This window comes from Tachyglossus aculeatus, chromosome X4, assembly GCF_015852505.1.
Source record: "Tachyglossus aculeatus isolate mTacAcu1 chromosome X4, mTacAcu1.pri, whole genome shotgun sequence".
Classification (NCBI taxonomy): Eukaryota; Metazoa; Chordata; class Mammalia; order Monotremata; family Tachyglossidae; genus Tachyglossus; species Tachyglossus aculeatus.
In genome coordinates, this window is record NC_052098.1 from 29453556 (window position 1) to 29478854 (window position 25299).

Sequence of the window (25299 nt, forward strand, 5' to 3'; positions counted from 1 at the left end):
GTTCTAATTCTGGCTCTGTCACTTGTCTGCTCTGTGACCTTGGGCAAGTCCCTTAACCTCTCTGTGTCTCAATTCCCTCATCTGCAAAATGGGGATTCAATACTTGTTCTCCCTCCTACTTAGACTGTGAGCCCCATGTGGGACTTGTATCTACCCAGCACTTAGTACAGTACTTGGTGCATATTAAGTACTTACCAAAAACCATAGTAGTTATTATTACTATTAACAGGGTAGAAAAAGAATGCCAGTAGCACTGTGCAAATCACCTTCACTATAATCTAGTCCTCTGTGCAGGTTCTAGGTACTGAAATCTCAAGACTGAGGCTCATTCTTTGTTCTCAACTGAAGACTGCATCATCACATCAGAGACTAACTTGTAGAGATGAATTGAGCCCCAGGGGAGGCAGAGGAGGATGATGGACACATAAAAAAATGAAGTAGGGAAGTGAAGATCAAGAGGCTGGCTGACTTGCAAGGGTGAGGAATAGAAGGAGATAGCTATTTCTCCCTCTGCCTTTTTCTGTGATTACTAATCTGACCAGTTTTAGCAAGGGGCTGAATATGAGAGTTGAAATAGATCAAGGATTCTAGGAAAATCAATCAAATAATACTTATCGAGCACTTGTACAGTGCACTGTACTAAGCACTAGGGCAAATGAAATGTAACAGAGTAGGTAGAGAAGATCCCTGTCCAAAATGAGCTTACAATCGGGGGAAGAAAGACATAAATGTAAATAAATTAATTACAGATCTGTGCATAAGTGCTGTGGTCTGAGAGAGAGGTGAATAATGGGTGCAAATCCAAAAGCAAGGGTGACACAAAAGGGAGCGGGAGAAAAGGAAATGAAGGCCAGTTGAGGAGGTGTGCCTTAATCAATCAATCAATCATATTTATTGAGCGCTTACTGTGTGCAGAGCACTGTACTAAGCATTTGGGAAGTACAAGTTGGCAACATATAGAGACAGTCCCTACCCAACAGTGGGCTCACAGTCTAAAAGGGGGAGACAGAGAACAAAACCAAACATACTAACAACATTAAATAGAATCCCCCTCATCTTACCTCCTTCCATTCCCCACAGCACCTGTATATATGTATATATGTTTGTACATATTTATTACTCTATTTTACATGTTGAGTAAGCCTTAAGTAAGGCTTTGAAGAGGGGTTGAGGGAGTGAATGTCTGTTGGACATGAAGAGGGAGGGAATTCCAGTTCATAAGCAGGATGTGCACGAGGGATCAGCGCACATCCTGATCTGCAAGTCCATGTCCAAGAATGAACTACATGTCCAAGACTGAACTCCTTATCTTCCTTCCCAAACCCTGCCCTCTCTCTGACTTTCCCATCACTGTTGATGGCACTACCATCCTTCCCGTCTCGCAAGCCCACAACCTTGGTGTCATCCTCGACTCTGCTCTCTCGTTCACCCCTCACATCCAATCCATCACCAAAACCTGCCGGTCTCACCTCCGCAACATCACCAAGATCCGCCCTTTCCTCTCCATCCATACCGCTACCCTGTTCGTTCAATCTCTCATCCTATCCCGACTGGATTACTGCATCAGCCTCCTCTCTGATCTCCCATCCTCCTGTCTCTCCCCACTTCAATCCATACTTCATGCCGCTGCCCGGATTGTCTTTGTCCAGAAACACTCTGGGCATGTTACTCCCCTCCTCAAAAATCTCCAGTGGCTACCAATCAACCTACGCATCAGGAAAAAACTCCTCACTCTCGGCTTCAAGGCTCTCCATCACCTCGCCCCCTCCTACCTCACCTCCCTTCTCTCCTTCTACAGCCCAGCCCGCACCCTCCGCTCCTCTGCTGCTAATCTCCTCACTGTGCCTCGTTCTCGCCTGTCCCACCGTCGACCCCCGGCCCACGTCATCCCCCTGGCCTGGAATGCCCTCCCTCTGCACATCCGCCAAGCTAGCTCTCTTCCTCCCTTCAAAGCCCTAGTGAGAGCTCACCTCCTCCAGGAGGCCTTCCCAGACTGAGCCCCCTCCTTCCTCTCCCCTTCTCCCCCTCCCCATCCCCCCGCCTCACCTCGTTCCCCCCCACAGCACCTGTATATATGTATATATGTTTTTACGTATTTATTACTCTATTTATTTTACTTGTACATATTTATTCTATTTATTTGAATAAATAAATAATAATAATAAATGATCCAGGCGGCAGAGTGAAGTGGGGAGAGACAGGAGGCAGGAACAGGAGGCTGATGAAGTAATCAAGGAGGGGTAGGATAACTGCTTGAATTAATGTGGTAGCAGTCTGGATGGAGAGGAAAGGGCAAATTTTAGTGATGTTGTGAAGGTTGAACTGAAAGGATTTGGTGACATTGAATATATGGGTTGAATGAGAGAGATGAGTAAAGGATAATGCCAAGTTTATGGGCTTGTGAAACAGGAAGGATGGTGGTGCTGTCTACAGTGATAGGAAATTCAGGGAGAGGACAGGGTTCGGGTAAGAAAATGAGGAGTTCTGTTAAAGACATATTAAATTTGAGGTGTTGGAGGGACATCCAAGTAGAGATGTCCTGAAGACATGAGGAAATACGAGACTGCACAGGAGTAGAGAGATCAAGGCTGGAGATATAGATTTGGGAGTCATCCGCATACAGATGTAGTTGAAGCCACGGGACTAAATACGTTCTCCAAAGAAGTGGATGAGAGGGACTCTCACAGTTAGGGAATGAGAGACACAGGAGGAGCCAGTGAAAGGGGCTGAGAAAGAGCAGCCAGAGTGATAGCAGGAGTACCAGGAGAGACCAGTGTCAGTGAAGTCAAGGAGAAGGGGACAGTCGACAGTGTTGACAGCAACTGAGAAGTTGAAGATGATTGGAATGGAGTAGAACAAGAGGAAAATAGCAAAATGGTAGACTTCAGGGAGGGAGTGTGGTGGTTTTACTAACTGTAATGGGAAAATCACAGGTCCCAAAGAAACTTTATGCAATGAGGCATTTAGGAAGGGACTTGTGTATGACAATCTTCAAAGTATGGAATTGCAACAGGCGAACTCTATGGATCAGTTTCCAAAATGTATTTCCTTCAAAATAAAAGCAGAGTAGTAGCCACATTTAAAACATTCAGGGTAAGGTAGGTAGGTTCTTTATTATCCATGGGACCTTCTGAATGTCAGAAAGCTACTGCATTGTTATTGTATTTGCAGTTAAAGATCCTGAAGGGAGTCAGAGTTCAATCATTGTCATATTTTTTGAGCTATTACTGTGTGCAAAGCACTGTACTAAGCATCTGGGAGAGTACAGTAAAACAATAAACAGGCACATTCCCTGCCCACAAGATAAATGTTTTTGCAATGAGGCCATTTAATAACAACAATGAAGTTGATAAGTGGAGCAATGAGGTGGATGCAATTAACAGTGATAGTAAATTTTTAAAGTTGTGTTACAATCTGAGAGGAAACTATACATGATATACCCCCTGCCTCAGAAGCCTATACTGACTTTGTGGAACCTGCTTTCCTTCAGTTAGAATGTGGCAGCAACTGGAGGCTATAAATGTTTGTAGCCACCAAATTAAACAGCCACTGCCCCTGCCTTCAATCAATCAATCATTGATTATTTACTAAGTGCTTACTATGTACAGTACACATTTGGGAGAGTAGAACAAAATTAGCAGACACATTCCCTGCCCATAAAGAGCTCATAGTCTAGAGGAAATAAGCATTCATTCGAAAGGGACTTGAACCCTGGACCCTCAGATTAAAAGCCTGATGCTCTACTGACTTAGCTATCTGCTCCATTCTATATAGAAACAACACTGATATGACTGTTATAAACAACTGGCCAGAAAGGTTCAGGCAGAATAGTCTGAGACTGAGGGCCTGGTTAAAAAGATGGTAGTGTCAGTGTGGTTTTGTGACTTTTGATGAAAGAATTTAAACAATGTTTTGGTTAAAAGAACAGCAAATTTTTCTGGATTTTATGTTTTTCCTTTGCCAGAAGAATACCACATAAAATCAAGAATTCTGATTTTTAATATGGAAGATGTTTGTGGTTATAGTGCACTTTAATTTTCATCAACAAGGAAACCAAATAAATAAAAAGTTTATAAGCCAAATGTATATATCTTGGCAAGCTTCTGGGAATTCAGTTCTTAGAAAAACATAACTAACTTTTATGGTTGTGCACATTACTACTTTTCCTTTTGCAGACCTAAAATTTAATTGTATTCATTTCTTTCTTCTTACTGTTAACCTCCTTTGCAAACATTTCCATTGGAAATAAGAGAACTGTATTTCAAATACATGAACCATACTCAGGTAAATTATTTCCCCCTTGGGCACCTGATTTCTTCAGTGAGACTACACCCTTCTGAGTGCTCACTCCTTTGATATTATTTGATATAGTCTACTTTTTTTCCTCTACAGTAAAGAATGCTGCAAATTAAGTCCTATCACGGTACAGGATATTTATTCTATTTCCTTCCTTAACTCGTAAAATGTGATTTAAAATTTATTTTCTAGATACATGTCATTGATGTTTTTCATTTCTCTGCTATGGTATCTGAGATTGAAATAATGTTATCCCCCACAGCACACATTTTGCCTCTATTGGTGCTTGTTCTGATTAAAGTGGTAAATTCATTCAATCGTATTTATTGAGCACTTACTGTGTGCAGAGCACTGTACTAAGCGCTTGGGAAGTACAAGTCAGCAACATATAGAGACGGTCCCTACCCAACAATGGGCTCACAGTCTAGAAGGGGGAGACAGACTGACAATTGTTCAGGAATATTCAAATGTAAATCTTTTTCTAAAAGGAAATAATTACAAATCACGAGATGCAATTTTTTTCTTATCTGAAAATTCAGGAATAAATTCAGGACGTTTTGTATTATGTGGATTAGCTGTGCCTACACAACCTGAATACACTGAATAAATTGCCAGTCCTAAGTAAAAACGAAATGATGTACATTTTACAGCTCTTTCTCATCTTTTGTTTTTTTCCCTTGTATGGTTTTAACATTGGACAGTGTCATCTAACTTTTCAATGGCTTGTTCAGCGTTTCAGTTAATTGTTTTAAAAATGCAATTGGGTTTTATTATATAGTAAACTCCCCTACAGTGTTATTCAAAGTAGGGCATTGAAAACTATTAGGAAAACTATTACATTTGGGAATCATGTGTATTCTTTACTACTATTAATAACCACAAGCCTGTACAATCTTGGCCATTACATATAACTTTGTGGTGTCAGTGTATGTGATATTGAAAGTGGCAGCTCATTTTCACATGTCTACCAAGCGCCTAGTACTGTGGTCTGCACAGTAAGTGCTCAATAAATATGGCCGATTGATTGATTTCCACATCAGAGGCTAAATCATCATATCATATCAACAATCACAGAATTGGATACCTTTTAGGACTTTCCATGAAATTGGACCTTTCCATAAAGAACAACAGAATTATCTTGGACATTTGAAACACCCTTAAAATAGAACCCAAAGTAAAGATATGTGGTGCTGTGGACCTACTGCAGTAACAGAAGAATTGAAGTTGAATTTAAAGCTATAGCGAGATCATCATCACTATGTGAAGTATACATATTTGCAATGTGAATCTGAACTTATAAAACACAGGATATATTCTTCAGTTAGTTCTGGTAAATGTGGTGATGCCTGAACATGGCCATTTAAAAATCACATTTTTTACTGGTGGGGGGAGTTTCTAATTAGCACCCATTTTAAAATCCCTTGATGTTTTCCACTGTGATTCTGCATGCAACATTATTCAGAACTAGCAAATGAATTTATGCAAAAATCCATTTTCCATATTTAAGCACCTCAGATCCTGTGAGATTTAGTTCTGCCAAAGCAGCCAAATGTTCACCACGCATTTAAAAGGAAAAATATGATTCTGCTAGAATGGAACCAATTTTATTTTAGCAATTGCAATTTTATATAGATCCCAAACTCTTAGTATTGTAGAGAATAATTTGTACTTCATAGTGGTTGTACATATATTAAATTGACCAGGCAAAACATAGATGAGATGTGAAGGTGGCTATCTTTAAAACACAAGTGATTTCTTGGTTCATTGTTTCTCGGTTTTGGTGTAAATGGTATTGCATCTGTGGAAGAGTAGAAGGAAGTATTAAGGAGGGAAAGGGACACAAACAAAGACTGCTGCTGGGAGACTGTGTACCATGAAAGATAATACAGCAATAAGAATTCTTGACATAACATAAGTTTTGGATAAACCGGCTCATTGTGTCATTAAAAAAAAAAAAAGTTCCCTCCTAACAGTAATCTAAAAAGTCTGGTTCTTTGTCCAAATAAATTTCCCAGATTCCATTTTGGGTTGATTTACTAGACCATGTATGACTCAAGTTGATGCATAATGGACTGAAGTGAAGTGAACGGCTAGTAATTAGCCAGTGATTTGGGGCTTTATGGCCCACTGCTCTGGATCATTTGGGAATTAATTCAGAACTTTGTGCCTTGAATTACCTTGATTAGTTGCTTACATAGGTCAAATGATGTGGATCTTGACAGCTTTTCCCATTGGTTTGCCCTGGTTCACTCTGCTGCTTGGATCATTTTTCTACAAAAACGTTCAGCACATGTTTCCCCACTCCTACAGAAACTCCAGTGGTTGCCCATCCACCTCCACATCCAACAGAAACTCCTCACCATTGACTTTAAAGCACTCAATCACCTCGCTCCCTACTACCACAACTCACTACTCTCCTCCTACCATCCAGTCCACACACTTCAGTCTTTTAATGCTAACCTTCTCACTGTACCTCGATCTCTTCTATCACACCACCGATCTTCCATTTCCTGCCTCTGGCCTGGAACGCCCTCCCTTTTCATATCCAACCGACAATTACTTTCTCCCCTTTCAAAGTCTTACTGAAGGTACATCTCCTCCAAAAGGCCTTCCCTGACTAAGCCCGACTTGCTCCCTGTATTCGTCCCCCCCTTCCCAGCCCCGTAACACTTCTGTATATGTCATTAATTTGTGTGATCATTCTAAACAGTTTGTTCCAAATGTATTGTTGCTAAGAAGTACCCCCTGAGTAGCGACTAGTCATGATGGAACTTTTTTGACCCAGGTCCTAAACACGATTTCCTTAACAACTGCCTGATACTAAGAGTGATGGGCATCCTGAGCTGAGAGATGGACTCTGAATGAAGGTATAATGAGGCTTCCTCTGATGGCCTGTCATCCAAAAAACCAAGCCCATTCTTCCATTTCTCCTCATTTCCTTGGAGTATTCATCAGAATAACCCCTCATGGAAAGAGTGAAGGATGGGGCACATTACAAAGAAGAGAAGGTCTATGTAGGGGGTTGTGGCTGGGAGGAGAAGTGGGGAACGGTTCTGTTATGATCAAACTCCTTCAACATTACTGAAACCCCCTTCCTCCTCAGACATGCTGCTGTCCTCTCCGACCTCTGATTCATTTCACAGATATAGGATCACCAAATAAACCTAGACTATGTCGGAAGAACTATGTTTCCTCTGAGAGTGTTTGGGGAGGAAAGGAAGGGGGGAGGAGGATTGAAATAAAAGAAGGAAAAACAAAAGTTCCAGTAGTCTACAAGAAGTTTATCCAGCACAAAAGGTGAGCTATGTTACAAAGACACATGCTACTACCTCTCTGATGCGTGTGTGTGCACACGGGCGCGTTTGCTATACAAAGTGTTTCCAATTACCGTGGCACTCTTGGTATCTGGATTCATCTCCAGCGAATGCCTCTGCAGTTCCACGCCAGACATATGGGATCAATCAGGGCTTTCGGTGCCTATGTGTTTTCTTTGGGAATGTTGACAGGATGACAGACATGGGGCTCTGGTGACATGGAATCTCAGCAACTCCAGCATGAGCAAGGGAGGAGGGGAGGAAATAGGGAGAAAGGAAGAGAGAGCGGGACGTAAAGGCATTTATCTTGACCGCCCCCTTTCCTTCAAACATTTTATAGGTTTCGGGGCGGGAGAGAGAGGAGGAGAAAGAGAGAGCGAGAGAGAGAGGCAGAGACACATATAAAGAGGAAAGCATTTCGTTCCTTGAGCTGAGCGTCGAGTCTGGAGATTCTCCTGGTAGTGTATCAGATGAAAGGACTTCGAGAGGGCGAACGAGCTGATACCTGAGGCGCGCGCGGGGTCTGGCTCGGACACCATCTGGTTTGCAAAGGAGAAAGAGGACTGTGCCAGCGAGGGGAACCAGACTTGTCTGGTTCCAGAGGAGGAGTTGCTGCTGCTCCTGCTGTTCCTGCTCTGCGGCTGTTGCTTCTCGGTTTGGGATCAACGAGCAGCAGGTTTGACTCCACGATGTGGTGCCTGCTTTCCCTCTGCTGCTGGGGTTTAGGTCTAGCCTCTGGCTGGACGACATTTCAGCAGACACCCTGGTCTCGAAATTTTAGCTTCACTTTTTTCCCTCCCTCTCTTCCCTCCTCCTCGTCCTCGTCTTCCTCCTCCTTCCCCCCCTCCTTCTCCCGCCCGGGGGCTGCCCCGCCGCTATCGCCGCCGCACAAGCAGCAGCAACAGCAGCCCCCTCCGCCTCTGCCTCCTCCTCCTCCTCCTCCTCCGTCGGCCCCGCAGGACTCCTCAGAGAACAAAGTGGAGAAGCTCGGCCAGGACTTCAAACGCAACGTGCGGAAGCTGCGGGAAAAGAGCAGCAACCTGGACCTGGTCTTCCTCGTGGACGAGTCGTCCAGCGTGGGGCACGCAAACTTCCTCAACGAGCTCAAGTTCGTCAAGAAGTTGCTCTCTGACTTCCCCGTGGTGCCCACCGCCACGCGGGTGGCCATCGTTACCTTCTCCTCCAAGAACAATGTGGTGCCCCGGGTGGACTATATCTCCTCCAGCCAGGCGCATCAGCACAAGTGCTCCCTGCTCAACCGCGAGATCCCCGCGATCACCTACAGGGGTGGAGGCACCTACACCAAAGGGGCTTTCCAGCAAGCAGCGGTAAGGACACTCCCGGGCATCCCACCTTCCTTCCCATCCTCCTTTTCCCCACGCATTCCCGCAGCGGCTTCCTGGGGCATCCCAACCTCCCTCCCGCACAGGACCGCCCCGCAACCTTCCCCACACATCCGAACTCCAGACTCACACGCACCACGCTGGTCTATATGTGTAGTGAACACGTAGTGCTCGTCCGTGGGTGGGGGGCAAACGCTTTGTGAATCTCTGCATATACTGGTACCCCAGTCTACAAAGACGATGTCACTCCCTATAGAGCCAACAGGGCACGGGATGGGGGGAAGCAGGTTACGAGGAGGGGTGAGGTGTAGGTGACTGGCATAGGTCGTATTTGTAAAGCTGACCCATTTAATCTTCCCGAGCAAGACTTTTGTTTCCGAAGAAAAAGTGGGTTCATTTCGGCGGGTCTGCCACTCACGTGATTCACGATCCACCCAGATCACGTGGCTCAGTCTTGTCTGAGGGTGTTTCGAAAGTGTCCTCCAATTCTCCCTCTTGGAATTTCCAACTGGTAATATGCCCTATCCCTGGCATGTACTTTGAATGCTCTATCATTATCAGTCGTATTTATTGAGCGCTTACTATGTGCAGAGCATTGTACTATTCCAGATCTCCCTTGTCCTAAAACGCATATCAGTTCTTTAGCCAATTGACTTTTAACTTTGTTCTTGTTATTGCGACTCCCCTGTTGGCCCTATCATACTCACTTTTAATGAATATACATTGTTATATCAGTAGCAAGAACAGGGAGAAAAGTTGGCAGCAAAACCAGTGAAGGCTGGGCTCAACGTTCCTTTCACCCTTTTGATTTCTCCAGAGACAAAGAAAAAAAAGCTACTCCCTGGAGTGTCCTGAAACTGACAAGTTTTGCTGGGGTTTAGTTAAGGAACTTACATGCAGATGACTTTTTTTGATAAAAATGGACAGTATTTGAATTTTTTATTGTCATCTGAGATTATTTGATTTATTAAAAATGGAGATTCAGAATTAAACTTTCAGTTCTGAAACTGAGACTTGAAACCCTTCTGGAAAAGTTCACTAACCCCTAGGCACCTAGACACCTGTACAGCATCTGGGTGATGAGCAGAATTACCTTGTAAATACAGAGGTTTCATAAATTTCTGAATATGATGCTACTGAAGGTGGGACCTTCTTTATGCATGGGAGTGTGGATGAAAAGACAGATATGTAACCGACTCTCCCTTATAAGTTGTGTGCCCCACCTCTGAGTTATTCTTAAAGTGCTCATGATACAGGAAAAGAGAAAAAGTTGCAGCAACAAGATTAAAATTAAAAGATAATATCTGAAATGTTTCTTAAGGGCAAGGGACGTGTCTTCCAACTCTATTGTATTGTACTTTTCCAAGCGTTTAGAACAGTGCTCTGCACACTAAGCACTCAGTAAATAAAATTGATTGACTATGAAAAGGGAGATCTGGAAACTTAGAGCATTGAAAGTCAATGCAGGTAATGCACATTACTCATTGCAAATGGGGGAAACACTTTATTTTCTGTGCTCATGTGTTTGCCCTAGTCAAAGTCTGTCTCTGGTTGTATCCTGATATTCCTATTGCCTTTACCCAAATATAATAATAATAATGGTATTTGTTAAGTACTTACTAAGTGCCAAGCACTGTACTAAGCACTGGGCTGAATACAAGCAAGTACAGTTGGATACAATCCCAGTTATTCATTCATTGTCGTATTTATTGAGCACTTATTGTGTGCAGAGCACTGTACTAAGTGCTTGGGAGAATACGGTATAGCAATAAACAGTAACATACCCTGCCCACAGTGAGTTTATAGTTTAGAGGTGGGGAGACAGACATCAGTACAAATAAATAAATTACAGATATGTACATAAGTGTGTGGGGCTTGGAGGGAGAAAGAGCACAGGGAGCAAGTCAGGGCAATGCAGAAAGGAGTGGGAGATGAGGAAAGGTAGGGCTTAGTTTGTGAAGGCCTCTTGGAGGAAATGTGCCTTCAGTAAGGCTTTGAAGCAGGGGAGGGGTGGAGGAGGAGAGTAATTGTCTGTCGGATTTTGAGGAGGGAGTACTTTCCAGGCCAGAGGCAGGATGTGGGTGGGGGGTTGGTGGTGAGACAGGCGAGGTCGAGGCACAGCGAGAAGGTTAGGACTAGAGGAGTTAGTGATTAGTCAGGGAAGGCTTCCTGACTGTGTGGGCTGGGTTGTAGAAGGAGAGAAGCAAAGTGAGGGTAGGAGGGGGCAAAGTGGTGGAATGTTCTAAAGCCAATAGTGAGAAGTTTTTGTTTGATGCAGAGGTGGATAGGCAACCACTGGAGTTTTGGGGGAAGCCGGGTGACATGTCCTGAATGTTTTTGTAGAAAAATGATCTGGGCAGCAAAGTGAAGTACGGACTGGAGTCAAGAGAGACAGGAGACTGGGAGGTCAGCAAGGAGGCTGATGCAGCAATGCAGGCGGAATAGGATGAGTGATTTTATTAGTATGGTAGCAGTTTGGATGGAAAGAAAAGAGTGGACTTTAGCTATGTTGTGAAGGTGGGACTGACAAGATTTGGTGATGGAGTGAATATGTGTTGGTTGAATGACAGAAAGGAGTCAATGATAATGCCATGATTATGGGCTTGTGAGACAGGAAGGATGGTGGTGCATTTTACAGTGATGGGAATGTCAGGGTTTGCGTGGGAATTTAAGGAGCTCAGTTTTGGACATGTTAAGTTTGAGGTAATGGGAACACATCCAAGTAGAGATGTCTTGAAAGCAGGAGGAGATGGGAGACTGGAGAGATGGAGAGAGAACAGGGCTGAAGATGTATATTCTCAATCCCCATTTTCCAGATGTGGTAATTGAGGCACAGAGAAGTGAAGTTACTTGCCCAAGGTTACACCACAGACAAGTGGTGGAGCCAGATTAGAACCCATGACCTGAATCCCAGGCCTGTGTTTTATCCACTACACCATGCTGCTTCCTAAAGAGTCACCCTCCCTCAGAAGTGCTGCCCACCAGACTGGCCTTACCTATGCATGGTCTAAGCAGGCCACCATGATGTCACATTGCTTGAGGTTGGGCTTTACTCTGTCTTTAAATTGTTCTGCTCTCTGCGCTTGCCTGTACACCATTTCAGTTCACCATAGAGCCACTGCTTGAATATCCTGCTGTCATGTATTCTCTTTGTGTGTCCTGCCTACCAAAACTGTGTTGCTAATCAGTCAGTTGGTAGTACTTTATTTAGTGTTTATTGTATGCAGGTGTGCAGATCACTGTACTAAGTCCTTGGGAGAATACAATAGAAATTAAAATTTATGAGCCTTGTCCTCCTTATGAGTCTAGTTGGGGAGATGGTCACAAAATAATTTAAAGTAGAAGAAATACACCAGTGGGTCACCATGCTGGCCCAAGGATTTATTATGTCCCACCTTGACTACTGCATCACCTTCCTTGCTGACCTCCCTGCCTCTTATCTCTCCCGTCTCCAGGCCATACTTCACTTTGACGCCAGGATTATTATTCTAAAAAAAGCTCCGTCCACTTTTCCCTACTCCCCAGAAACCTCCAATGGATGCCCATCTATCACCACGTCAGACAGAAACTCCTTACCATTGGCATTAAGGCAGTCAATCGGCTTTCTCCCCCACCTGCTATCCCCTCACTCTTCCCCCACTACAACCCAATCCACACACTTCACTCCTCTAGCACCACCCTATTCACTCTGCCTTGCTCTCGTCTCTCTCGCAGCCCTTACTCACGCCTGCTCTTCTGCATGGAACTCCTCGCACCAGCCCAACTTTCACATCTGGCAGACCACTGGTGTCTCCAATGTCAAAGCTCTATTAAAATCATATTGGCTTCAGGAAGCCTTCTCTGACTAATCTCCACCTCCCCAATCCATTTCCCTCTCTCCTGAGTCACCTGTGCAATTGGGTTCTTACCCCCTAAATCCTTAAACACTCATCCCATCCCCACCCATGTGACATTCATGTAATAATAATAATGATGGTATTTATTAAGCGCTTACTATGTGCTGAGCACTGTCCTAAGCACTGGGATAGATACAAGGTTATCTGTCCCACGTGGGGTTCACAGTCTTAATCCCCATTTTACAGATGAGGTAACTGAGGCACAGAGAAGTTAAGTGACTTGCCCAAAGTCACATAGCAGACAAGTGGCGGAGCCGGGATTAGAACCCATGACCTCTGACTCCCAAGCCCATGATCTTTCCACTGAGCCATGCTGCTTCTCTATACACTCTTTACATTGTGGCTTCCCTTACCTATAATTTATTTTCATGTCTGTCGGCCCTGCTAGAATGCGAGCTTTTTGTTGGCAGGGATCATGTCTACCAACTCAGTTGTATTCTCCCAAGCATTTAGTACAGAGCTCTGCATAGAATATGCATTCAGATACCATGGATTGATTGACTACTAGGGTTGGTGCGGGAATATTGAGAAAAGGACCCAGTGAGTAGGTTAGCATGCGACAAATGAAGAGTGCTAGTGCGATGTAATGGGCGAAGAGAGTGGATAAGTAAGAGAGAGATAGCTGATGGAATGCCTTAAAAGCCAATTGTCAGGGCAGCAGAATGAAGTGTTGTTTGGGAAAAGGAGAGACTAGTGATTGGACAAACAGCAAGGAGGCTATTCAGTAAGTAGTCAACCCAGGGTATAACAAGTATAACAAGTACTTCATCCAGGTGGTGGCTTTTGGATGGAGGGAAAAGGGAGAACTCAGATAAACTGACAGGAATTAATGATAGACTGAATATGGGAGTTACAAAAGAGGGAAGAGGCAAGGATGATGCCATGGTTACAGGCTTCAGAGATAGCGGAAATGGCAATATGGTCAATGGTGATAGGAAAGTTAGAAGGAAAAGAGGACTTGCAAGGGAAAATGAGTTCAGTTTTAGAGATTTTGAGTTAGAGGTGCTAGTGATGGTGGTGGTGTGAGGGGCGGGGGAGAGGGGAGGTGATGGGTCCATGTGGAGAAATCCTGGAGGCAAGAGTAAATGTGAAATTACAGTGTAGGTGGTGGGTTGGGGCTAGTGAGGTAGACTTGGGAGTCATCTGCCAAGAAGTTGAAGCCACTGAAACAGATGAGCTTCCCAAAGGAAAGGGTGTAAAATGAGAAGAGAAAGGGACCCGAAGAACAGAGACTTGTGGGACAGCCACGGTTAGGGGGTGAGAGACAGAGGAAAAACTGCAAAAGAGACTGAAAATAAATGGTCAGAGAGGTAGGAGGAGAACCACATCGGAAAAGCCCAGCTGAGATGTTGTTTCCAGGAGAAGAGAGTGGTCCAAAGAGTCAAGGTAATAAGGGGACAAGGTGATTGAGTGCTTTAAACCTGGGTGGTAAGGAGTTTTTGTTTGATGCAGAGGTGGATGGGCATCCAGTGGAAGTTTTTGAGGAGTGAGGAAACAATGGCCTGAACACTTATGTAGAAAATGATCTGGGCAGCAGAGTGAAGTATGGACTAGAAAGGGGAGTTACAGGAGACAGGCAGGTCAGCAAGGAGGCTGAAACAGTAATCAAGGCAGGATAGGATAAGTGCTTGGGTAAGCACTTAGTACAGTGCTCTGCACACAGTAAGTGCTCAATAAATAATAATAATAATGATGGCATTTATTAAGCGCTTACTATGTGCAAAGCACTGTTCTAAGCGCTGGGGAGGTTACAAGGTGATCAGGTTGTCCCACAGGGGGCTCACAGTCTTAATCCCCATTTTACAGATGAGGGAACTGAGGCCCAGAGAAGTTAAGTGACTTGCCCAAAGTCACACAGCTGACAATTGGCAGAGCCGGGATTTGAACCCATGACCTCTGACTCCAAAGCCCGGGCTCTTTCCACTGAGCCAGGCTGCTTCTCTAATACGATTGAATGAATGAATTAACATGGTAGCAGTTTGGATGGAAAGGAAAGGACAGATTTTAGCAATGTTGGATGGATTTTAGGATACCATAAAATTCGTGAGGTTTGTCTAGGAGGTCATTGTAAACTTCAGAGAAGTATAGCTGCTGAACAGAAGAGAGGGAAGAGCTTAGCAAGCAAGGATCAATTTGAAGTGGCCGAAATCAGCCTGGTTCCTGGCCCCAAAGCAATCTGCAACATAAATGAGGGAGTGGAGGAAGTGTACTTTGGGCTTGGGGGCTGCTGGTTCAGGATTGATGGAAGAACAGGAGCCAGTGGAGGTTGTGTTTAGTGGAGTTGAGGGTGTGGATCTGTGCCTCAAGAAGGGTGATTTGAAAGGGAGTCCAAGTGGGGCATGATGGTCTGAGATCATTGAAGAACCATACTGTCTTAAAATTTTATTTTCTTCTAGTATAACTATCTAGGCATCACTGGATGTCACTAATGCTATTAGTGACAATGTTAAGGTCTGTATTGCCAGTGAAAATCTTTGGTTGTGTGTAGGATTTCCTGGCTGTAGGCTCGCAATTGCTTTGGTTTTCTTCAGACTTATTTTCAGTGCATAGCACTGTGACAAATCTAAGTGATTCATAATCATTTGCGTGTCTTCTTGTTTATTTGCCTCAAGAGCACAATCACCAGCATATAGTATTTCTTGGATCAAAAGAAACAGCATGGCCTAGTGGATAGAGCACGGACCTGGAAGGCAGAGGGACCTGGGTTCTAATTCCAGCTGTGCCACTTTTCCACTGTGACACCTTGAGAAAGTCACTTAACTTCTCTGTGCCAGTTACCTCATTGTAAAAGGGGATCGTGTGCAATATGATTAACTTGTATCTACCTTAGCACTGAGTACTGTCCCTGGCGCATAGTAAGCGCTTAGCAAATACCGTTAAAAAGTCATTGACTTTTGATGAGGTTTGTAGCCGATTGAGCTGAAACCATTTTTCAGCAGATCATGAACGTATTATGACTTCCAAATCCTTTGTCGCATCCCCTGTGTGGTGGCATAGAACTGGGTGTCCCGCACAACCCTGCTTTTCTTCAGAGTTGGGGAAAGTGTTTAACAGGGCAACTTAAACTCTGACTCTGGCCACAATCTGACACTCTTGGTGAATTTCTCATTACAGTCAAACTTGTTTAGCAGTTGCTGGAGCATGGGACTGTGGATTTCATTAAATCATGACCGTAAACAGTGTAGAAATCTTGGAGTTGCTCTCTGCACTTTTCTTGAACCTGTCATGCTGCAAATATTATTGCTGCTGTGCTGTCCATATATCATTGGTTTTCTGTATTTTTCAGTCAGAGAATATTATCAGCTTTGGAGAGCAATGAGATGCCTGGGCATTTTCTAAGCTCAGTTCTCTTTTACCTTTCTTCTTGAAGATGGTCATTATGGTGGCATCTCAGAAGTGTTGTGGCATTTCTCCAGTGTTCTGTGTGTTGAGGAGGAGACTTGACTTTGCCCCCATTTCCCTTATTTGCCCTCTTCTCACCATTGACTATGCACTCGGTTGTGTGCACCTTAAGCACTTTGGTTCTTCTCCCAGCCCTGCAATATTTATGTAAATATTCTTATACTCTACTATTTATCTTTTCTGTAACTTCTAATACTGTTTGTTCCCTCTGTGGCCTGTGAGCTCTGTGTAGACAGGGATCACTTAGTACAGTGCTCTGCACATAATAAGCACTCAATAAATATGATCTAATGAATTGAATGAATCGCGGCTACCAACGCTATTATATTGTACTTTCCCGAGGGCTTAGGTCAGTCCTCTGCACATGTAAGTGCTCAGAAAATGCCATTGATTGAAAATACATCTGCCAAGAACCACATTATGGACTTGGGAGAGTGCAGTAGGGGTGGAAGACGTGGTCCCTGACATCGGGGGCTTAAAATCTAGTGGATGAAGATTCCCTCTTCGACTGAGATGAAGGTGGATCCAGTGGTACCATGGTAGTATTTGTGGGGCAGTAAAGCTTCTGAGGAGAGAGTGCATCACCAAATAAAGTAAGATTAATTTTTGAAATCACATTAAAAAAATAGCCAGTGTGTCCAGGGAAGCTGATGCCATCTCAACTTTAGTTTTTCAGAGTTAGTTTTGATGATAACTTGGACAAGGGTGCAGAAATGGAAAAGATGCAAGTGTCCATAATTAGATATATGTTCTGTTACATAATTACTGAACAAATAATTTCTGTTAGATGATTACGTTTCATCTCCCAGAATGAGGAATATGACAGTGAGATTTATTTTGTAGTGTAGCTTACTGTCAGAGAAATTAGAGTTCGCTAATAAGAATCAGTTTAAAAATAACACCCTGCTGACATAAGTAAAATAGAAACACACTATTGAGTTCAGCAAAAACTACTTCATCTGAACAGGACTTCTTCTTTTTAGTGAACAGCAGTTTTTTACCGCATCTATTTTTCCTGGTTTCCTTCCTAGCAGTGATCTTATGTACTAATTTCACTATGAAGTCAATTTAACAAGAGCATTTCTAAACTGCTCTTGTTAAATTGACTTTGTGAAATTAGTGGCACTGTCTCCCAAGGATTACCAAAAAAAATGAAGATCCTAACCTCTCATTTCCACTTCTGCTTTGCAGTGTCTCTTAAACATAGTATTGAGATTCCTTTGAAAGCTTTCTGGCTTCCTAACTGTGTCAGGGTTTCAAGAATATGATCCATTTGTGGGAATGTGCTGTCTCATCTAAAATGCATTTCTTTAGATGGTCAGGGAAATGGGATGTGGTACAGTCAAGCCTGTTCCTACAATTAGAATAAGGGACAGGGTCTCCGTACCCCCACTGACAACCCTCAAATTACATTTATCTAAGCCCTGAAACCTAGAGTCAACAAAATATTGACTGACAGAGGTTTGTTTCCCTCTTGTTTTGCAGGACTGATACCTTGTTTCGCTTTGTGGCTGTTTTCTCTAGAAAACAGAAACGTTTTTTTCAATAGTAGATAATGGATTGTATAAGGTTCTCCTGTTTCCTTGTCAGTCTTACTTGAATTGCTTAACTCTGATTTTTATAACCATTTTTCACTTTTTGTGTTGTCTTTTATTTGCTATTCTAGTCAGTCAATGGCATTCATTGAGTGGCTACCGTGGGTGGAGTCCTGAACTAAGTGCTCAAATTCCAGCAACTCAATTTCTAAGTTTCAAAAGACTATATAAGTACTTACTAGTCACTTAGAACTACAGGGATGATGTATAGTAGACCTCATTCCCAAATTACAGATGGGAATAATGAGAGGCAAATTGGCCTGCCCAAGGAGAGCCCTGCCTTAATTGAATTCCTGGGTATATCCTGGGCCCAGTTTGCCTTATTCTGAGTTTTCCTGGAAGGGTCCTGCCTCACTTATGGGAGTGGGGCTAGGTTATGAAATAATAATAGTAATATTACAAAATTATCTAAGTATAGTCCCAGTCCTACATAGGAAAAGGGGTAGGAAGAACAGGCATTTTATCTCCATTTTACAGATAAAGAAACTGAGGCCCAAAGAGGTTAAGGGACATATCCAAGACCACACAGCAGGCTAGCAATAAAGCTGGGACTAGAACTCGAGTCTCCTGACTCCCAGTTCCACATTCTTTTCTATTAGGCTACACTGCAAGCTTGTGGGATGCAGGGGAAAGGAAGTTGCTACTGAACATGGGACTGGTTAGGCTGGGTGTCCCACATAGTAAGGGACTGTGTCTGATCCATGTATATTGTATCTACCCCAGTGTTTAATGCAGTGCATGGAACAAGGTAGGCATTTAACAAATGACAATTATCATTATTATTACTATTGTTTTTTTTCCAGAGGTAACGAATGGCAAATGGTTGAGTGGGCAGCTTTATTAAAAGGTGCTAGTAATGTGCTAAAACTGAAAGAGAATTAGAATATATTAGGACATTAATCTAGGCTAATCTGTGGGCTATAGCAGAGTGCCGATGCTTAAGACATATTCATATTGTTAATGATCATTGACCATTCCTAGTATATCATGTGGTCTTGTTATATGTGGTACTGGGCCCTGACTTTCCCATCAACTGTAGATGGCACCACCGTCCTTCTCGTCTCACAAACTTGTAACCTTAGTGTTTTCCTTGACTCCTCTCTGTCATTCAACCCATGTATTCAAATCATCACCAAATCTGGTCTGTCCCACTTTCACAACATCGCTAAAATCCTCCCTTTGCTCTCCATCCAAACTTCTGCCACGTTAATACAATCACTCATCATATTCCACCAGGGTTAGTGTATCAGCCTCCTTTCTGACCTCCCAGCCTCCTGTCTTTCCCCACTCCAGTCCATACTTCTCTCTGCTGCCTGGATCATTTTTCTACAGGACATGTCACATGGCTCCTCAAAAAACTCCCATGGTTGTCCATCCATCTCCATATCAGACAAAAACTCCTCACCATTGGCTTTAAAGCACTCCATCACCTAGCCCTCTCCTACCTCACCTCACTTCTCTCCTTCTACAACCCAGCCTGCACACTTTGTTCCTCCAGTGCTAACCTTCTCTTTATGACTCAACCTTGCCACTCTTGCTGCTGACCCCTAGGCCACATCCTGCCTGTGGCCTGGAACACCCTCCCTCCTCAAATCTGATAGACAATTACTCTCCCCGCTTTGTTTCAAGCCTTATTGAAGGCACATCTCCTCCAAGAGGCCTTCCCAGACTAAGCCCCACTTTTCCTCATCTCCCCATTCTCACCCTGACTTGCTCCATTTGCTCTTCCCTTCTCCCAGCCCCACAGAACTTATTTACATATTTCTAGACTCTCCCCCCTTGCTAGATTGTAAGCTTGTTGTGGACAGGTAGTGTCACTGTTTATTGTTGTTTTGTACTTTCCCAAGAATTTTAGTACAGTGCTCTGCATCCAGTAAGTGCTCAATAAATACAATTGAATGAAAAAATGAATATTAATACTGTCTAAAGAATTATGTATTAAACTTCAAAGGGGTGATTTGAGTTGCGAAGAATGTTAGAGTGCAAGGAAAAAGTGGAGTGAAACTTTCGCGTTGCATTTCAAAAGTTACCTAGATGTCATGTATGATGCAAAGTGGAATAGATGGTCCAATTCAGTGTTTGACCTTTGACTCACAGGAGTATTCTGACCTCTTTGACAGTTGCAGATCTTGAAGTGATCCAGATACAGTCTGTGTGGGCTCTGTTGGCAGTAGTGTTCGGGGTTGATTGGATTCATCACCTGTCTTGAACTAGAGTGTAGGTGGGCAGAACACTTTACTAAGCACTTGGGAGAGCACAATGCAACAGAGTTGATGGACACATTCCCTGTCCACAACAACCTTATGTTGCTGGATATTGCCACTGTGGCTTTTGCCTTCCTGGTGGTGACACTGATGGCAGTGGTGGATTATGACAGTTCATCATTATATAATTTTAATCAACCAGCCAGTCTATTTATTGAGCACTTACCGTGTACAGAGCACTCAGTGCTAGGGAGAGTACAAGAGAGTTGATAGATGTGATCCCTGTCCACAAGGAGCTTACAGTCTACAGGGGGAGACAGACATTAAAATAAATAATGGATAGGGGAAATAGAGTATAAGGATTTTTACGTAAGTGCTGTGTGTTTGGGGTGAGTATCAAAGTGCTTGGGATTAGTAATTTGGGATTAGATATGGTTTGATGTGTGCTCTCCTAAAGAAAGCACGTTCTAAAGATAATAGTCCTTATTCAGAATTTTTTTTAATCAAAGTGCACATGAAAGAGGAGATCAGATTGCCTGGCTCCTACACAAAATTGGAAATATGATTCCAAGACAAGTTTCCCTGTAATTCATGTTTCCCATCTTTTATATGTTTACTGCTGACCACATTTTTCTAGATATGTTTTCACTACAAAAGTTCAAATACTGCTAATTGTTTATGAAGGAAAAATCAGTGATACTTAACCCCATCTATTATGTAAAAGAAAACTTGAAATTTGAGGGCTGAAGACATTTAGCCTGATCCAGTGCCACAATTAGTAGTAGGTTATTTCACTCCACTTTTCCCTTACACTCTAGCACTCTTTGCAGCTCAAAGCACCTCTGCCTTTATTGGGACAAAATGTAGCCCAGGGTTCTTAATGTTTGACTTTGTTATGTAATCAACACCTTCCTGGAAGAAATGTTCTCCTTCACTCACCATTTAGCCTACATTCTTTTCTACTTGCACTAAAATTGTAGCATGCTGAATTCTTTAGGAACTACTAGATTCCAAGGCACTCACCAGGAAAAGAAAAATGGAGTGTTGATGCACTACCAGCAGTTGTTTACATGGATTTATCAGTAACTTCAACCAAAAGTGGTGTGGCACATGGAACTAAAAAGCTGAGTATTTATGCCTATGGTCAGCAAACCTTTAGCCATCAAATGATAATTTGAAGGTTAAAATCGTTTAGGAAGTAGGTCCAGCCTCCTAAAATGACCATTTTTCTGGTCACTTTAAGTAGGATGGGGGCAGGGGCTCAGAGGGTGGGACCTCCATGGAATGGGGAACAAAGAATGGGAAAGAATGTAAAGTAAGTGGGAGAAATCTTGAGAGAGTGGGGAAAGGACAGCTTACGTTTATTTATGCCAGAAGGTTTATTTTACCAGGGTGCCAATTACACCATGTGGGGAAAGAGAAAAGATGATGCTTGAATTTAGATAAATGTGGACTTTCTTTTTCATGCCCAGAATCTCTTAATTTTTAAAGGTTTACAGGAACAAGAGCACATTTCAGAGGATGTTTTCAAGTTGGTTTTGTGAATTTCTTTTTCATTGTTCTTTGCAGTTTAGTATGTAATCTGCTACTTGTCAACTCATGCAGTGATCATTTCCCTTTTGGATGCATTCGGCCTCCCAGTTCATTTGAAAATGGTTTCTGTTCACGGTTAATGGATAAAGCATTCATGTGGGTGGAAAGAGCTCCGGCTGTGCATCTGAGATTAAGGTCTTCACCTTCTAGTTCTTCCATAACTTGGCCAGGCTGCACAACAAAAAATGCCTTAAAAGACCCAAAGCTCATAATTTTTCTTTTTTAGGAAACTGCCTGGAAAGACTAGGGGAGTGTATGAAATAGATATGCCAAATAGGATGAGTTTGTTAATACACTTCTGGTTGTGCAAGTTCCAAATGATCCCACAGTGTTTCTTTCTTTTTTGTAATTTTCTTCAGCCATTCCCAAAACAGATAATGTAGCTTGAAGTTGTGCCCTAAGGAAAAACAAAAAACATTTTTGGTCTGTTTAATCAATCAATGGTATTTATTGAGCGCTTGCTATATGCGGAGCAATTGTTCTAAGCACTTGAGAGAGTACAAGAGAATAAGCAGATATGTCCCCTGCCCATAATGAGTTGAAATGATCCAGCTCAAATAGTTGATTACCTTATTTGCACTCAGGTTTCTGTAACAGTTAATTCTTTGGTTTCCTATCGGTCCCTTCACCCTGTAAAGTGCTGCCAATTATATTCACCAAAATGAAGCTGTTGAAAATGGAAATAGTTCACATGAAGGGAAATCCAAGATGGGCAAGTTTCAGAATCTTTCCTGGGACTTAGTTCAGGTAGATTTTCACAGAATTGCTCAGGTCTATCAACCTTCTATGGGAGTTTTGGTAGAAAGACTAAGAGATAGTAATGATAGTATTTGTTAAGCCCTTACTATGTGGCAAGCACTGTTCTAAGCACTGGCGTTGATAAAAGCTAATCAGGTTGGACACAGTCCCTGTCCCACATGGGGCTCACAGTCTTAATCCCCATTTTACAGATGAGGTAACTGAGGCACAGAGAAGTGAAGTGATTTACCCAAGGTCACACAGCAGAAAAGAATACATAGTCCCCCAGGTTCCACGACAGGGCGGTGCATTTTTCACTATGGCACACTATCCAGGCAAAATCCTTCATTCATTCAATCATCAATCATATTGATTGAGAGCTTACTGTATGTAAAGCACTGTACTAAAAGCTTTCAAGATGATTTATCAGGTGGTGTTCTTAAATATCTTCGGGGTGATCTGTCTCTCCGTTTGCATTACAAGGACTTCGAGCTGGCCCGCAGGAGGAGGGGCCGGGGAACAGGGAGGCGGGAACTTTCCATGATGCTGGGGAGGAAGGAACCAAGGATGATCGAAGTGGAAGCGCATGTAGGGGAACCTGGAGCAGACTGGGGGGCTGCAGGAGGGAAGAGGATGGAGAGAGGGCAAAGGGAACAAGGAGGGGAGGGAGCCGGAGAGCAGTCTTCACTGGCAGTCAGTCAGTCGTATTTATTGAGCGCTTACTGTGGCAGAGCACTGTATTAAGCGCTTAGGAGAATTCAGTAGAACAATAAAACAGACACATTTCCTGCCCTATAGAGTGTAAGCTCATTGTGGGCAGGGAATGTGTCTTTTTTGTTCTATCATACTCTCCCAAGCGCTTAGTAATAATAATAATAATAATAATGTATTAAGCGCTTACCATGTGCCAAACACTGTTCTAAGCGCTGGGGTAGGTACACGGTACTCAGACTGTCCCACGTGGGGCTCGCAGTCTTAATCCCCATTTTACAAAGAGGTAACCGAGGCACAGAGAAGCTAAGTGTCTTACCCTAGGTCACACAGCAGACAAATGAAGGAGCTGGGATTAGAACCCATATCCTCTGACTCCCAAACCCGCTCTCTTTCCCTTGTGCCACGCTGTTCTGCACACGGTAAGTGCTCAATAAATACGATTGAATGAATGAATGAATGGCAGGAAGGGCCTGGTTACAAACCCACCCTACAGCAGAGAACATGGATCTGTGAAACCAAAAAAAAAAAAAAAAATTGGAGCTGGGGAACCATGAAAAATAAAAACAAAACAAGAAAACCCGTGGCTCACAACCGTACCATAAATTAATCCCTTCAATTGACTGAAGAACGATCTTCTAGGGGCGCTCTGGTCGGCAGTAATACAATCAGACAGTTTAAGCAGTCTGCACCCAGTTGCATACGCTATCCCGCAGCCATGGAGGTGGGAGAAACCTGGTAGCCCAACAGAGAAGTGCCAACGTTTAGTCCTGTTTATGCAGTTCTTAAAGAACTTTCTTAAGGGGGTTATTTATTGTCTCCCTACCAGAAATGCTCACATTTTTGTGATTATGGTATAGTTGAAAGCTGCAGATTTGGGGGAAAACTGTTGGTGGATCACATATTTCTGTTTAAAAATTATTTTTTAGAAAATCTACTTAGTAACACACTTATGTGCTCATGCAGTAACTCTGATGAAAATTACTTTTTATATCTTAATTTTCACATCTGAATAATGAATTTTTGTAGTACTAAAATTCCAAAGAGAAGTATTGTAAATTCAAAGCCTTATCTTTCTTCCCCCCTGCCTGAATGATTTCTTTCTCTATCTGAACAACCAGCAGTGCTACAGCATTATCACATCGCCCCTCCCTTTTAAATTCTCAGCTTTTAACCCTGCACCAGCCCTGCTGTGGATAACAAGTTGGGAACAGGAAAGGAAAGGGGAGGGGAAGTGTGAGGGCACTAGCATCTGTATCCACAGCAGATCGTGTGGGGGGTTGGAGACTCGAGGGGCTGGAGGTGGGAGGCAGCACTGCATGGAAGGCTGGTGGCAGATACCACTGGTATAGCATGGTTAGTTCCAAAAAGATTAAAAATACTGGAGCATGGAGGGAGAGGCAAGGGTGGGGATTGGGGCATTAGAGCAGGACAGAAAAACTGCTGGGGAGAGTGAGAAAGGAGAGGAACAAGGGAAGGAAGAGTCATGGTGGGAATCGACCTATATGCAGTGATTGGATATAATGTTGTGGGGTAGGCTTAGGGGGACTGGAAGTCTTCTCAAGTTGCACATATTGTAGGGTGGCTGTAACCAAGGGTATATTTGTACAAGGATGTTATGGTATTGAATGGCCAGGTAACACTGAGGTAAATGCAAAACATTCATTGAGTAAATATCAGTTGATAAATTTTGACTTAATATTCTCAAAAATTAATGTATGAGAAAGTAACTTGAGATACTAGCCTAAATCAAAACCTCTACTATTCATGCTGAGACCTACAAATGCATTGGCACTATTAGCATATTTAGGTTCTGGCATGTAAATTTGACTGCCCTAAACCACATTTTCAGGGTCTGAAGGCTACCACATGATGACTTAGCTGGTTAGTCTTAGAATTAAAGAGGCCTTGACTGACCCTTTCCTCATCGCAAGTGGAATAAAACATATGAGTCAGGCTTGTTAAACATATTGTAGACAACCATGCTTAAGGATGCAGTAGGGAACCTGAAAGCTGATATCAGAGTATGATCCAGCACTTAGAACAGTGCTTTGCACATAGTAAGTGCTTAGCAAATACCATCATTATTATTATTATTATATCAGTCCTTCAAGAAACTCTTCCAATCGTGTGCTAATAGCATCATCAGGAGGTCTTGAATCAGTTGTACAGTAGTTGCTACAAAGAGAATGGGACTTTTGCTTGTG

The 25299-nt window shown here is 43.0% G+C and overlaps 1 protein-coding gene across 1 annotated transcript in view; it reads left to right on the forward strand.

Annotated features, from left to right (window-relative positions):
- Positions 1 to 8121: 8121 nt before the first annotated feature.
- The window catches only part of SVEP1 (sushi, von Willebrand factor type A, EGF and pentraxin domain containing 1), a 230078-nt gene continuing 212900 nt past the window's right edge, over positions 8122 to 25299 (forward strand). The window contains exon 1 of the mRNA XM_038769610.1: positions 8122 to 8938. Coding sequence (XP_038625538.1) covers positions 8300 to 8938 — 639 coding nt within the window. The 5' untranslated portion in view covers positions 8122 to 8299. The remainder of the gene's footprint in view (positions 8939 to 25299) is intronic.